Source organism: Haemaphysalis longicornis, unplaced genomic scaffold (genome assembly GCF_048455015.1).
Source record: "Haemaphysalis longicornis isolate Haplotype H1 unplaced genomic scaffold, Haemaphysalis longicornis Haplotype H1 scaffold_4, whole genome shotgun sequence".
Lineage (NCBI taxonomy): Eukaryota > Metazoa > Arthropoda > Arachnida > Ixodida > Ixodidae > Haemaphysalis > Haemaphysalis longicornis.
Genome location: NW_027526361.1, coordinates 131,753,131 through 131,768,802, shown reverse-complemented (window position 1 = coordinate 131,768,802; position 15,672 = coordinate 131,753,131). Strand labels below are relative to the sequence as shown.

Below are 15,672 nucleotides of genomic sequence, written 5' to 3'. Positions count from 1 at the left end.
GGAGGCTGCTTATCAGCGCAACGTACTGGTGGTGGAAATCTTCGCGCGGCTCGCATGTTCTGGAAAAGCGGTGGCTTATCTGCACAACGTTATAAAGCGTGAACCGCATGGAGCCATTTCTCGCGAAAACGTGCCGCGCATGCCACAGGCGCGGCGACGCCGGCGCGGATACAACTGACGTAATGGGGCTCTTCGATTTACAGTCTCGGACTCACCGCGGACTTCCTGAGAAGCAGTCCAGCATTCGATTTTCCCATGTATCCCTATGGCTTCGGGGAATCCTCGGACTACCCGCGGACTATCCGCGGTGAGTCCGAGACTAAATCGAAGAGCCCCAGTGTGTGCGGCGCGGTAAGAGGGTAAGAGGCGGCAACATGGCGTCGGCACTGGCCGTGAAGCGGTGCAGGCAGCTCCAGCGACCACTTCTAACCGCTCGCTGAAATGCCGCACGAGGCGCACGCAAAGATGCTCATGCAAGAAAAGAGCTGATAATGTGACCGCAAGTGGAATATAAACTGCCATCCACGCTGCTTGTGAAAGCGCCCATCAAAAAATACCGCGGCGGTAAGCCTAAAGGCGATAAGGGACTTCAGCCTAAACACCTCCGGCGCGGCTAGCCGGCTCGGAGCGCTTCGAATCTCCCGCCATTAGGTGCGCGTCTTTGCATTGGTGCACGTCGTCAGGCTCCTCCCACTGCCACGCGAAGCCACCGCGAGCGCGGAATCGTAGACGCGAGCATGAAAAAAACGCACGCGCAACGCCGATGTGCACAATTCGTGTGCGAAAACGGGCCATGCGGTTCACGATTAATAGAAACAACTTGCCACGCGCGGACGGGGAGCCGGTCGCTATCTTCCGAGGTGCATCAAGCAGGGACAGCTGTGGTTATCACGTACGCGCGAACTAAAGGGTGCCTATTTTTTGCTTCTGTGTCGAAGTTAGAGGAGAGCAAGGGGTGCGCGCGGCGTCAGATGGCCGATTTCATCATTTCTTTTTTTCTTTTGCTACCCTAAAACGATGCCCCAGCTGCGCCGGTCCATGAGCAGACCCGCCGAAAAACCGCATTATAAACGGTATTGTGCTTCGGCCAACCGCATCTTAAGCGGTATGCTTATGCATTGAGTTCTATGGGAGGCAAACCGGTGGTCACGAAAACCCGCGTTATATCCGGTCCCGCACTATACGCGGTTACGTTATAAATGGTCTACACTGTATAATCATTGGCCTTCAATAAATACCACTTTCTAATAGCGCTGTGTCTCATTACAGTGCTGTATTGCTATTTGTGAACGTTTTTATGAGTTGATTTCTTAGATTAAGAGATGGCGCCTGGGTAGAACCGCCCCGTTTATCCTCGATCAACGCTCCGTGCCGGTACGCACCGTTGTGGGGCACTGTGCACCGCGCCGGTTTTGGGGGCAACACCGGTGCGTGTTTATCGAGGACGCTAATAGACTCCAGTTTAGTCCTAGACGGCTTTGTAAGCTTTCGCACGTGTGTATTTGTATCGACTACTTTACCCCGCTACAGGAACCTACAACTGTGCCATGTAAGCCACTCACTCATCACATACAACGGCATCACCCAACACTACATGCTCACACGACGCACCTTCCCGCCGCAGGCCGACCAGCTAACAAAAGAACAAGTCACCTTTTCAACGGCTTCAAACAAGCACATTTCCGCACCCCATGCCATCCACCCCACATTGTACTAACCCCCGTGCAGACACTTGCAGCACCCCAGCTACCCCATACCATGTGGTTTGGGCATGCCAGTCAAACCCTGGCCTTGATCCGATCCCCAATGCAACTCGCGAGCAGTGGGAGAGTGAGCTTGCTATCTCAAGCCGAAGTAAGCAGCTTTGGCTCGCTGAACGGGAAAAGACGGCAGGCCGCACCAACGGAGTCCTGGACTGAGAACCCGCTCCCCTTCACTGTTAACAAAGTTTTGCTCCTCCTCCTCCTTGCCACAGGACACAGGTTGGAATACGTGGAACCCTGGTGATATGCCCCCCCTGTCTTACGACGAATAACCACGGTATTTGCAAACTCCCCAGAGAAACAATACATTAGAAATCCAGATGATACAACGCTGTGCTGCAAGCAGCCCGCTGCAGACGACGGACCCTGGCGGGGATAAGCCGGCGTTTCTCCTATTATTTTACACCGCTTCACCACCTTGTCTCGACCTTTCTTTATCGTTAACCCCCATTTGAAGTTGCTTGATGTGCGAAGGTCCGCAGGCAGGCCAGACCACTTGCTGAACAGACGCAAGCAAGCAGAAGGGCGGGAGTTAACCTCCGACGGTCCCACGTGGCAGCAAAATGCCAATGCAGCAACCGCAAGAAGTCAACACTAACGCACCAACCATGAGAAGTCAAAATCCAGGTGTGGCTTCCAGGACCACGAATTTGAACTTCCCATTGAACCAATGAAATCGAAAACATATGAAAAAGCACACGGGGCAAGGACGAACCCCACAGTGATGACCGAGCACCCACTTTCCTCATCCGCTCGATCCAAGATTCCGCCTTTCACGATGCTCTTTCTCCCCCTCTCTCGGCTGTCTGCTTATCGCCGTCTTACAAAGTTGCGTTTTCGCGCCACTCCTTTTCTTGCTGCCTTTTTTCTATTGCGGTCTCGTACCATCGTTCGTTTCCCTTAGCCTTGGCAATTTCGCACTCTCGCCTTTTCCCCTCTCAATTTGCTTGGCCACGTCGGCGTCATCTTGTGAGTTTGAGGTGCGGAGTTGGCAGGCTATAAATAGCGCCGGATAGTGCACAGTGGATGGCTGGTGGGCTAGCGCAGATGCCGTGGAGGGGAGGGGGGCACAAAGTAGGTGTTTTGTTTTTAGAAACTTCGACTTCAGCTGGGGGTTCACAAATTACGCGAGGACGCGCTAAGTTTAAATAATTTCTTTGCCCACCTGTACCATGAGACTGTCTGCTAGGCCGGCATTTACCCACACCCCAATCATACAACACCCTGGTCATACAATGCTTTCACAAGGTCCATTGAAAGTCGTATTATCTGGGTTCCACTGTGAAAGGATTTTCTGAGCTTAAGCCTGTGCAGTGAACATTTAGGAGGCATGGCACATTTTAAAAAATGAACTATTTCAATAAAAATTCACACAAACCCCCGTAAAAAATTGCGTAATTTAAAAGTTTTCATTCCAGCATATATTCTTTTCTGGACAAGATATCCTAAATCTGTTTGCAGATTTGCGATCACCTGATTATAGTACACCTGCACACCGATTTTCGTCACAATAGGGCTGTAAATAAAAAATCAAATTGTAGAACCCCCATCCCTGATGACAGAAAACAGGTGAGGAAGTGGCGACCTCCCCAGCCCCTTTCCGACTGATCTCTATAACATCGCAAAATCTTGTTTGTGCGATTGACAGCTGCCAACTTAGGCCACTGCCAAGAAACATGAATGGGTGATTGCAGTGGGCCCTCTAGTCCCATTTGATGGTATCAGTTGAATGCTATTGCGCAGTTAACACACTGACGAGCATTCTTTTGGTGCCGGCCCATGTCACACATGACTCCTGCCCATAGTCATCACTATAGCGTGGCGTCTGAAAGATCTTCAACGTTTCTCGCACACTCTCGGCTAAGAAGACTCCTTTTGCGGCTGTAATGGAGCCGCGTGAGTTTCCAGAGGTTAGCTCTTTTAACCTGAACAAAGTTGCATGCCGTCTTCATGGCCCCGTGAAGGGTGAAGACAGAAGCGAACAGGCAGGCAGCTACACAACTTTTCATCGCCAGCCCTACCCTCAACTCCAGATGAACGACATCTGCGATTGACACAAAGAAGGCATCGGAGAAGAGGCTCCACAGCAGGCGCCCCCACTGACCAATGCTCTGCTCCCTGCAGATGTCCCTGGCCCAGTCCTGGAGCTCAGCAAAGAGCAGGGAGCCCGGCTCGATGAACTGGAACAGCGTGCCACACACGGCCAGCAGGGGAACCAGCTCCCGCAGCCTCCCCCCACTGCCGTCCCCGCCCTGGGACAGCAGGTCGTTCACCAGGGCCTGCACACGGAGGCGTGGATGGAACACCAAGGGGTGCCGTCACAGTCAGCACAGTCACGCCTGCGCTCTGCGCGGCCATTCCCAAGGCCTTCGAACCAAACGTCTATCGAGTGCACTTCCGAGTGAGCGTTCAACTGCCAACTAAAAGTGGCCACGTAGCACAGGCATCAGACGGGCACGGATAGTCGTGAAAAGAAGCAAATAAGAGCACAGAACTGCTGCTTCATCCGAGCACGAAAGCTGCGGCTTTTATTTTCTGACCAAGCTGGTCTTTTGTTCATATTGTTTCACAGGTTGGTTGGCAGTGGATGTTGAAGCTGTCCGAGTTACTGGGTCAACCTTTCAAACAGCGAGGAATGAGAGAAACGTCGTCGCAAGCGCTGTCAACCCTTGCACTACGGTTGAACTTTGATTTTATACGACCCAATTTTGCAAACTTCTGCAATTGACGAGCAAATTCACATTCTCCCTGCCCATAGGTCTCACGCGTGTACAAAGCGGGAATTTAACGAAACCATTTCCGGGTATCGTGAGATCGGCGAGTCAAGGTTCAACTGCAAAACGCACGCCAAAAGAACCACAACAACAACACGAGCACCTTGTAAGGTACCCGTAGCACAGCTGTGGCCTGCCGCCTTATCGATCTAGGCACGAACTGAGTTCCTGAAAAACACTCCACCCAATGTACAAATGCGTGCGCCACAAACGAAACATCAGCACGAAAACACTTAGTGAGTCATGGGCATTGTTTCACTCATCTATGAGTATTACAGTGCACAACCCATAATAACAGCACGAGTGACAACCCCAGAAGGACACCGGGAGTCCCCGCTCACCTTGTAGACAGCGAAGTGGGATTTTAACAGCTCCGCCATCGGCTCAGAGGAACCCTCCGCACCTGAGAAGAAGGAAGACACGGCTCTCGTTAGCAAACGGCAAGGCCTTCTCTTTAGCCAGTATTGGCCACAAACTGAGACTTGGCAGTGGCAGTAAGGACTGAAGCGCCACCAACTACAATGCAACTACAAAACCATGCCATTCACTGCAAAGTCCACGCCTTTCTTTGTCTGTTCGGCCTATCCTGCTGCTCAAGCGAATCTCAGCCACGACATGGCTGCTTTGATTCACCTTTCCTTCGAGTTCCGCACCAGACACCGGCCCTTCTGCTCCCCAGACTGCTTGCGGCATAGCTGGCGACGCATTAGGCTAACAATCCGCCTTTTTCAAGACGCCACTGCGCATGCGCAAAGCCCTAGCGGTGAATGCGAGAAACTGTTTGGAGGGCCACTGCACCATCCGTCTGCAGCGTCCACCGATACTCGGCTGAGCCCCATGCATTGTCGGCAACATTTACTGCAAATATCTAGCCACTTTTGTGTCGTTTGAACGCAATGCCGCTTTCGTGTGCTGCGTACAAATGCACCTCTCGGGCCTAGGGTGACAAGAAGGGGCGTTTTTTTTTTCGCTTCCCATCAGCTACGCGCGACAGGCAACGCCAAGAAGCCTATGTTAAGGCTGTGAGACGCCCGTCAGAAAATGGGAAGCAGAAGTAACCGCAGTTAAGTTTAACCGTGGTTACGAAGCTTTAACCGCGGTTACCACAAACTGCGGTTTTGTCTGTTACACACGAAATTCCGATTGTGGTTACCGCGGTCACTTGGTTGTGAGCGTAACGAAAAATGAAGTACCACAATTTTAACTTAACAAGAAAAAACATACGAGAAGCAGTGTAGACAAAACGAAATATCGTTAAAGGAGTCGCTTCAGACCCAAACGAAACGCACTCGCGCGCGGCGAGGAGAGGGGCTTCCCCAACTGCTCGCAACCGGCTTGGTTTGCTCATGTCTGCTCGGTGTTGGGAACTTTAGGCTTAGCATCGCGGTGGATATTTGACCGCCGCTATCTCTACAACTGCGAATTACAATCCATAGCACAATTTTTCACCGCACTCACTTCCACTTTCTCGCATGTGGAAGTTCTTTTCCGCGATCAGGTTGATTTCGAAGAGCGGCGATAAGCTGTTGCTGCCGTGCTCTGGGTCGGTTCGAGCCGCTAGCAGTTCCGTGGGGGCACTGCACGCCGGCGTGTTCACAGGCACGGCCAACGAGCACGCCAATCGTTTCCTAGTGCTGAAAACGCTTCATGATTGCCTGGTTTATCCATTTTTTGGCGGACGACGCGCGGAATTTCCAAATTTAGCGTGGCTTTTGTCGTAGTCGATCGGGTGGATCGGGAAACGAGCCGCTGCTGACGGGAAGTCGCGCTGCTTGCGAGAGAAACGCAAAGAACGCCAGCGCCTCTTGGGGGCAGCGTTGGGGCGCCCGCTATTTGAGAACCTTCGTCTCCTCCGATACGCCAGGTGATTTTTTTTCGCCTCCGCTGATGCGCCGCCACTTGCGTCCGAACTGACTTGCGCGATTTTGAGCACTGCGGCTGCGGGAGCTGCAGTTTGCGTGACTGAACTGAGGTGGCCAAGCTCAGTTTGCGTTAGCCATGGCTAGCGGGGCAACCGCAATTTCGTCTGCAAACTGTGGTTTTGTCTAACCGCGGTTCGCTTAACCGTGGTTAACTGCACCTGTGTAACTAGGGTATTATAGGTAGTCGACCGGGCCAAGTCCGTCCAGCCGTACGGCAAGAAAGCCTCCCAGAATGAATTGTTCCCCTGGCGATTGCATGCTGATGCAGTTGCAGTCGTCAGGGGAAGTATAAGATTTAAAAAAAGCGACTAGGTGAGACGGAAAGCTACCTTCTCTTCGAGCGTCAAAAAACAACGCGCTCACGCCGAAGGCAACAACCACGACGCACCGCGCTAACCTTGACCTCCGATCTGATTTCCGTCGCTACCTCAAGAGGGCGCCACACTGCAGTGAAAAAGGCAGATTATACAAGGACAGAACAACCCCTCCTACTGTTGGAAACTGTGCTCCAGTTTTGTGTGCTGCTTTATGCAACTCTGCACACCTATTCCTCCCAATCTCTCATACGATAGAACCCCGCTAATACCTGTTTCACAACACCCGGAAAAAAAAAAAAAAAAAAAAAAACGTAACAGCCGGGAAAAGCAAGAGCCAGAGCCAGGAAAGAAAAAAAAAATGAAAAGAAAAGAAAGAAAAGAAGTCGGCAATGGTGAAATGCACACAACCTCATTGCTTGCTCAGCACTTGAAAGAAATCGTGCAGGGTCAGAGCATCAGTTTTTGACGTAGCATGCGATGAGGATGCAACAGCGCTGTCTTGAGATGTAATCCGTATTTACTCTTCCGTATATTGTGAGGTCCTCGCGACGAGTATTCAGATGACCAATGTATTGGGTGAACCTAGCTCTGGTCAACAGCATACCCCAGGAAAACAATGGGGATGGGAGTTGACAAAACAGGGTAGACGACAATAACTGCTGGGCGAGCAAAGCATATGGTACTGGTGCCTAGCATTCGCCTGACATGTTTGGATCATAATTCCGAGCCCAGCTTTGCATGCGGTTATATCATTATAACTGGATTAATTGAAAGGCATGCAGTTATTGCCACGCAAGCTCAGATACAGATGCTCCCACCACCTTCGCTATTCAACGCTTACAACATACTGCTATGGCGAGGAAAAACGAAGCACCTGCCAACCATTCGTGGTGAGTTCAACACTCGTAATTGTAGAGCCCCACTATTACGGCAGTTCACGGGTAATTTTGAAAGCAAAATAACGTGGTGGTTCCCTTGCTATGCCTTCGGTATAGTGGGAGCGAGTTAAAGCATGCTTTACGAGTGCAGCTTTGAAAAGAATAATAAAAAAAAAAATAAGAGAAAAAATACAGTTCTAGGCTGCATAGGGCTCACCAATAATGGCAAAAGAGCCAGAACTATGTAGTGGCAACAAGGAGGCAGCTGTGACTTGTGTGCGTGTTGTGTGTGTGGGGGGGGGATGATATACGCACCCATCATGGTTGCGAGTAGCAGTGGCATCTGGCCAACGTGGTGCCTAGCCACGCTGCCCACAAAGCCCCCGAGGCTCTCGATGCAGACCGAGGCGACCGTGTCGTCACGGTCCTTCGACCGCTGCTTGCACACTTCCAGGAAGACCCTGCGACCGAGCGTGGAACAGGCACAGTGGGCATTCGTGGCAATTCCGACTAGAGATACAAGGTAACAAGAAGGCTCAGAAACGCATTATGAGGGACAGGAAAAGAAAATATTGGCCGATGATTACGATATTCTGCAACGTGAACTTGTGCGCAGCGCGAACTGCAGTCTCCTCGGTCAGGGCGCATGGCTGCTGTGTCTCAGGAAGTAATTGTGTGATGAGCGAGTGTAGAGGCGTGTCCTACTCAGCCATTATCTTGCGGTGCGTCGCCACCGAGGAGCCCATTTGGCAATGCACTTTAGGCATACTGCGCCCCCCCCCCCCCCCCCCCAACACACACACAGAAAACTTTCCTGCTTGCTCTATCTTCGGTGTCCTCTTCATTTCCTCGGTTACACCAAGGCCGATAGCAATGTGAAGCAACAGGAACGGACGCTTAAGAGCTGGGCTCTAAAAACTTGCACTATGACTGCAGATTGGAGAAACTAAGTGGAGGTACTGGACTATTATTTTTTGAGCACCACATAAGTTGAGTGTTCAGATTACACTGCTGAACCAAATACTACATCAACGCCTTTCTGAATGCACTATTTGAGTACGCGTAAGCTTGGTACTGTATCTTATCATGTGAAGAAATCGCAACCACAGGAAATACCGCCTCAAGGAGCAAACACGTGAAACTCAACAAGAGATGACAAAGAAGACGACGCAGGGCACACGGCGCCAAGGTCATGGCCCCGAGCACGGCGGCGAGGGCTCGAGACCACAACACCAGCTTGCGCCAGCCACGGGCCAATCAAAAGCGGCCAGCGGCAGAAGCAATCCCATGAAGAACACCGAGAGGAAACAGAGAGTAGAAGTGCGGAGTGTGACCGGGATGCGCAGCGGTCGGGTGACCGGACCCGTGCCGTGTCCCAAGAGGTCCTCCACAACTGCAGCCTCCAGGAGTTCTCCGCAAGCGTGTCGGATTGCCAGACGTTGGTAGGTGACAGCGACACCCCAGGAAAGCTGCGTTCGCCATGACCGTGCTATGACAGCTTGGTGCACGCTCAAACACTGCGGTCCTGACACGCCACCTGGACGTTTTAACAACGCAACACCATGCTGCACCTCTGGGGCACGAGGTGCGGCAACTCCGTTCCAGCGGCGAACATGTACGGTGTACTTTTCATTACCGTACTTTGTCCTAGCCCTTCATTCCCAGTCTTTGACTGTTCCCCGCTTGCTTGAACTCTTTACCGTATTGCATACCGCTTTGTCACTGTTCCCCAGTGTTTATTAGTTCCCCAGTGTTCTTTAGTTCCTCTACTTCACTGTGTATTTTGTTTGGGCGTTTGGGTAACATAAACAGAAAGTCTCGCTTCCACAGTTAGTTATATTATTCATTATTGTCCAAACCTGACAATCTATACTCAGCACTTGTCTCGGTTGACTCAGCTCCTCCTTCAAATAAAAAATGCTCTTCGGAATGTCGATATGCACTGTGCAACAAAGGTGTCAGAAAGTTGACTACACTCGAACCCTGCCAACACAAAATTCACGGGTGCACAGAAAAATCTGCATCCGCGCAGACTTTGTTGTCACGGGTTGAGCAGCCACGTTATGTCGAGGACAAAATGCCAGTGCTTTGGATCGCAGTAATCAGTCCCTAGAGGCTGCTGCCAGTGCGGCTTCTCGGACAGCAGAGGTGTCAACGGATTGGCGCTTGGCAGTTGGTTGCAGAACAATGGTGTCCTCGTGTGCACCCACACAAAGAACTCGAGCTCAAATATCATGGGAGCATAGACTAACTAGCCGGACAACACCTCATAAAAGAGCAACGACATAGAATAAAGTGGGCAACACAAATTCTGTTTCAAACGCAAGCGGACAAGAAGCCAATCATAATGCGTGCTGTGAAAGAGTTGCCCCACCATCACCCCTTTCAAAAACACGCTGCTGGCCAGTAAAAGTGCTGGCATGCTGTTACCAAAAAAAAAAACAGTACTGTCATGCTATTGCCGACTTGGAGAGCAGTATGAGCACTCACTGGAACTGGCACTCCCCGAGAACTGCACACTACAGGAGGGACACAACCGTATTGTGCACTCTGCATAGTTACGCTGCCATTTGGGAAGCCTGAACTTTTTACTTTTTACGTCAAAGCGACAAGCTGTCATCACAAAAGGCGAAAGAAAAGTGAGGCGGGGGGATAGGCAGTGCATCAACTTTCAATCTCGGCCCCGTCAGGATCTGAGTCTATGTATTTAAATTTGACCTTCTGCTCTAACTGGAATTCAAATTCAGCCCTCCAGCAATTGCAGAAGTAGAGAAAGTACAGCCGACACCGATCATGCGGTAATCACAGAGGCTGTCAGACTGCTTCCTTCTGATGCAAGTCCCCCCCGGGCTACTCACCGGGCTATGCGGAAGTGCGACCGCAGCAGACGGTCCCTGTACAGGTCTTCAAAGGTGCCCGCATCCTGAGCCCTCGCCAGCTCGCTCCGGGCCGCGTTCACCACGTACTGCATGAAAGTGGCGTCCTCCAGGAGCCCCGACAGGCCGCTGTACTCGGACGGGGAGCTGGGGTAACGGGGGAAGGGGTAGTGTCACCACCACCACCACCACCACCACCATCATCACACACTGGCCAAGCCAGTCAAACCACTCTGATCCTGTGGGTCGTCCGAAATTGCTCTCTGATGCTAGATTTTTAACCTGAAGTGTTCTTGTTTGTGGTTAGTGGTGGCTAGTCCTGCAGTGGATTGGATTCAACTGGATCGGTATTTTTTTTTTCTTTCTTTCACGAGCACTTTGAGCTGGCCACTGTGCAAGTGAGGTGTGAGGCTGACTAAGTAAACAGCAACCCTTTTAAAAAGTCACTGATTTAGCACACTCCGAGTGAATGAGCTGATGAAACCTGGCAGGGTCACGGTTTTATCCTGGAAGACAAATACGAACCTGACAAACGAATTTCAAGGCCGTTTTGTAGGACCTGGATGGCACTGGGGAGCACGCCATCATAGTTTGTGCTAAAACTGCAACTGCTTACTATCTGAGATATCGACAGAGATAAAAGTCTGCATAGATGCGCAGTCATCTTGGCAGTCACACACTGCATGCTAAAGTACGAATGCACACTTTGCTCGCATGGAATTGCATTGGAGTGAGAGGTGGTACGATGTCACCGGGAAATTGAAAATTGCCGACAGTTCAATCCAGATGGGCTACCATGACTGGCTTATGTTGCGTGATTTACTTTTCCTACTTGCTTACTTTTACTTACTTACTTTACTTACTCTTACTTTTCTACCAAGTTATTTCTCCACTACTGCATCTCATCTCGTTCCTTGGTATCCACTGAAAGTGAGGCATTGGTTACCTGCATCCCACTAGCGGCTGCGATCAACCATCTTTTCTACCCAATGGCATCTATGATGTTAGAGAGTGGCTGGCACACGTCACCAACACAACAAGTCGAGGAAAGTTTCGCGGTGTTTGATTGGATTTGCATTGCCGCTTTTCTGCTGGCTGAAGGGCTCCAGTTTTTCGAATGCTCGATAATTAAAAATACCAAATCAAAATTAGCTCTATACGAGGCACAATCTGTGGCTTGTGTCCTTACATTGGCATTGCCGCACAACTCCAAAGCCTCACAAACACTCCACAGTAAAAACATTCGATTCGATAGCCCTGTTTTTAACCTTTGCAAGTGATTCACTCCTCGAGATGGGCCCTTACCAGAAAAGGTTCTCCAGCAATGTGGCCAGAAAGGGTGCGCTCAGCAGAGAAGGCAGCGGGGGCTTGCGGGGTGCCTGCTTGCTGGTGGCCCTGCCCCCAGCCTTGCCCCTCCCCTTGCCAGCTGGGTTGGCTGCTTGGCCTTCCTTCTTGGCCGCCGCTGTGGTGGCCTGCAGCAGCTGCTCGGCGCTGTACAGCAGGCTGAACAGCTTCAGCGACACCTCAGCGCTGCTCGCACTGTGAGGGGAGGCCAGGTTGTGTGGTTTAGTTCCAGAAGACGGGCCTGTCGTGGATTCTGGTGTGCACATTGTACGAGTGTTACCGTAATACGGAGTGAAAAGAGGGTCATCATCTACCACACAAATATCCCACTCCGCACTTGTGAGGTACACTCGACTCCCATTCACACAAAGTCTACCGCAAAACACTTTGAATTAACTGAACTTTCCAATGAAAGAAAAAGCACAAGAACACCATTGATTTTCATTTGCAGCACGGGTTTTGCCATGTTAGTTGAGACTTGCCACTAAGGTCGAAGACTGAAGTGTCCACGACAGAAATTGGTGCTATTTTTGAGCTCGGAAATTTTGAATTTTATCAAGAAACGACGGTCACCTGAATGCCCTTTGTTAAAAATTTAACTCCCAACTAAGCAATATTGAAATTGTGGAGCGATTTCTTCCGCTGGATCCCACATAAAATTGCCGGGACCAGCATATCGCTTCTAATTAACAGAAAATTCCAAATCATCAAGAGTCAACTATATGTAGAAGACGTACTTTATATGTCCACAAGACGTTCCACGATCCTTTTCTTCACACTGGTGAATGAGCAAGACGCATGGCGACTGTACTTTACACTAAACTATGCCCTTTTTTTTTTGTTATGAAACTGTGCAACGCTCTCAGCATTGCATAGGTACACTGCTTTCATGAGAGCGAGGACCTGCCAATGGTTTAGGATTAATCTATTCAGCCATTTATTCATACAGCTTGCACTTGAACGTACGGAAAAAACAGCGGTAGCTCACGCATCAGCAGTACAACGTTATCAGTACAATCAGTGCTTTGTGTCGGTACAACGTTATATCAAAATCAAGCACACTAGAAGCCAGTGGGACCAGAACCGATTGCAACATAACGCAAACGCTCTATTTTAAAAAGAGTTAGTGCCGACACACTAATTGAAATTTCAACACTACATTTATTTCACTAACACACCAACCACACAGGGGGAAACAATACATGCAGCCATTAGGACATCCAAGACAGAAAACCTGCCAACTAAAAGGAGATCAGAAATTGTGCAGAGTAACTTTAAATGCTTGTTACGACAGCGGATGAACTGAAACACCACCAGTCAGCATCCACTTCAACCAAGTGGCGTTGAATTAGTGAGATCCCACTGCCCCAGGAGACAGTTTTCCTCCGAGTGAAGAAGGAAGAGCGAAAAGAAAAAACACAACACAGATCTCCAGCAGAAAAATAAACTACTGGGGTGTAACACTTCGTGGTTTAACAAGAGCTGCTACTGGTTTTTTCCCTTCAAACATTTCTTTCAAAGGGTGCACAGTTAAATGTGCTTAACTCTTTCCTTACGGCGCCATAGGCCATCGGACACGGAGTTTCGATGATTTCGAATGTCCCGCGAAAGCTAAAAACGGTGCCTGGCGGACAACTAACGCCATCTGGCGTATTTACTGACAACTCATTTTTCGATTTTGGTATGTTTTGTTGATATTTCGCGTGCAGAGACCGTGCGAAGAGTGAAATTTGAACCTGCCATAGTGGCGAGTTGTGTGAAAACAGCGTCCAGCGGACACAGAGTTCCAATGATTTCAAATGTCCCGCAAGCTAAAAATGAATGAATCTATGAATGAAAAATGAATCTATTTCGAGAAAAAATTATCGCAATTTTTTAGGGTGACCATAAAGTGGCAAAAAAAATTGTTTGTGTTGTTACATACATGTGGTTTATTCATGAGTAACACAAGAAAAATTCTAAATAAAAACGAGAGTAACAAGCTTGCACCTTTTGAGAGGATCGAAATCAGATAGACATGAGTTTCACGGGCACGAAATGCAGGAAGCGCCCGAAGGACGATACTAAAACCAGCTGCGCGCACGCTAGACGGTGCACCACTCCTATAAAATACAAAGAAAAGGAGAAAAGAGCCTCATCAGTTTCGCATGCACCCTTGGTCTGTGGCAGGCACAAGAAGTGAGCGGCGCCCGGGCACCCAGTGGGCGATACCCAGCGTGCCCCCTCGTTACCAGATGCGCAAGCGATAGCTGGCGCGCTGCTGAAGTAAATCATAAAAAAATTTTTAAAAAGAGCCCTCGTCGGAAGAAAATAACTTGACGTATTTCCGTAGTGTGGACGCACATGCCAAGAAAGAGAAGTTGGCGAAAAAGGTGCGCTTTTTAAACATACAAGCAGTGACGTACATATACGTAATCGACCATTTTGAGGGCGTTTGCAGAGGACGTATATGTACGTCCATGACACTGAAAGAGTTAATTAAGGGTCCAGTGTTCCCCTAAGGTGCATGCGCACCCAGCACACCCACCTCCAGCCCCCCCAGGAGAGAGAGTGCTCGATGAGCGCCTCGCACACGCTCCTCAGCTCGGTGGCAAGGAGCCGGTTCTTCTGGCCCACCACGCTGGCACCCACGTCGGACATCTTGTCCTGCACACCACACTCAAGCTTTACACGTCGAAATAATCATTTGCTGTGGTCTGCAAATGGTCATGTCTGTTCTCAAAGTGAACAACGATTTTGTTCAAGTAGTCACGAACCAAAACGAATGCTTTCGAATCAAAGAGATTATCGAGCAATTCTCAGAAGGAAAACCCAAATTTACAAGCGTAGCTTGTGGTATAACTTTATAATTTAATAAGGTATAAAGTTAGCAGAATTTTCTCATCAAAAAGAAACGTGAATGCCAGTTTCACAAAACTTCACGTCAGCTTAAAAAAAAAAAAAGCAAGAAGCAACTGAGGCAACGCAAAGCTATGAAAATTAGCATGATTTCGAAAGCCTCATCTGCATGCTTTCATGTCATGGTGGATCACTGTGATTTTGCACATGCTTGCGGGCCCCTTCCCAGTTCCAACAAAGCTCGTATTTGACTTTTAGGAAGAACTAATCTTTGCATGTAGCTACAAGAATGTTAAACAAGGGTTCCGGAAGGGCATGTCCGGCCTAACATGAATAACATGAATGCATAGAAAGAGCCGAGACCCAAATTTAAGCAAGCGCATTACCATTAACACCAGTGCCAACACCTGCTTGCCAAGAAAGCATTATCTCAGTGTCTAGCAGCATGAAAATAGACAGGTTCATTGCCTCTTTGTGTCCCATTTAGGGGAAAAAAAAAAAAAAAGAGAAACGTTACAGGTTTTGAACAAAGATACATTTGGGCATCATTTATTAGAAAACTGAGGGGGGGGGTGGGGGACTATGACGGCACACAGCTGGTCTTTCCTATCTTATCTTATCTAGCGAGTATTGATGGGAGGTAGCTTGAGTGCCACCATTTTATCACATGGGAAAGGAGGGGCAAAAGGGCAGAGTCGACCCGGTGGCCAAGGAGACGGGGGTGCGGCCCAAAAGCGCCTCCGTCCTCTTGCCATTTGGCCACACATCACCAGAGCAGAACGTCCATGCATGTTCTTTAACTCTGAGATAGTACCTCGAAATTTTATTCGACATTTTCGAATGGTGCAATTTCACTTGAAGCAATGTCGAATATTGCACTGTTCGCTTCGATATTTGAAAGTCTTGGAATAATCGCTTACCCCTACTAATGCGCAAGACAAGGGATCGATAGAAACAGAT

The 15,672-nt window shown here is 49.5% G+C and overlaps 1 protein-coding gene across 2 annotated transcripts in view; it reads right to left on the bottom strand.

Moving 5' to 3' along the window:
• Positions 1-15,672, bottom strand: part of Fanci (Fanconi anemia complementation group I) — a 94,686-nt gene that overhangs the window by 28,792 nt on the left and 50,222 nt on the right. For both annotated transcript variants that reach the window (XM_077707713.1, XM_077707714.1), the window contains 6 exons: positions 14,402-14,520; positions 11,836-12,069; positions 10,513-10,677; positions 7,970-8,115; positions 4,879-4,940; positions 3,868-4,042 (listed from right to left, as the gene is read on the bottom strand). In XM_077707713.1, coding sequence (XP_077563839.1) covers positions 3,868-4,042; positions 4,879-4,940; positions 7,970-8,115; positions 10,513-10,677; positions 11,836-12,069; positions 14,402-14,520 — 901 coding nt within the window. The remainder of the gene's footprint in view (positions 1-3,867; positions 4,043-4,878; positions 4,941-7,969; positions 8,116-10,512; positions 10,678-11,835; positions 12,070-14,401; positions 14,521-15,672) is intronic.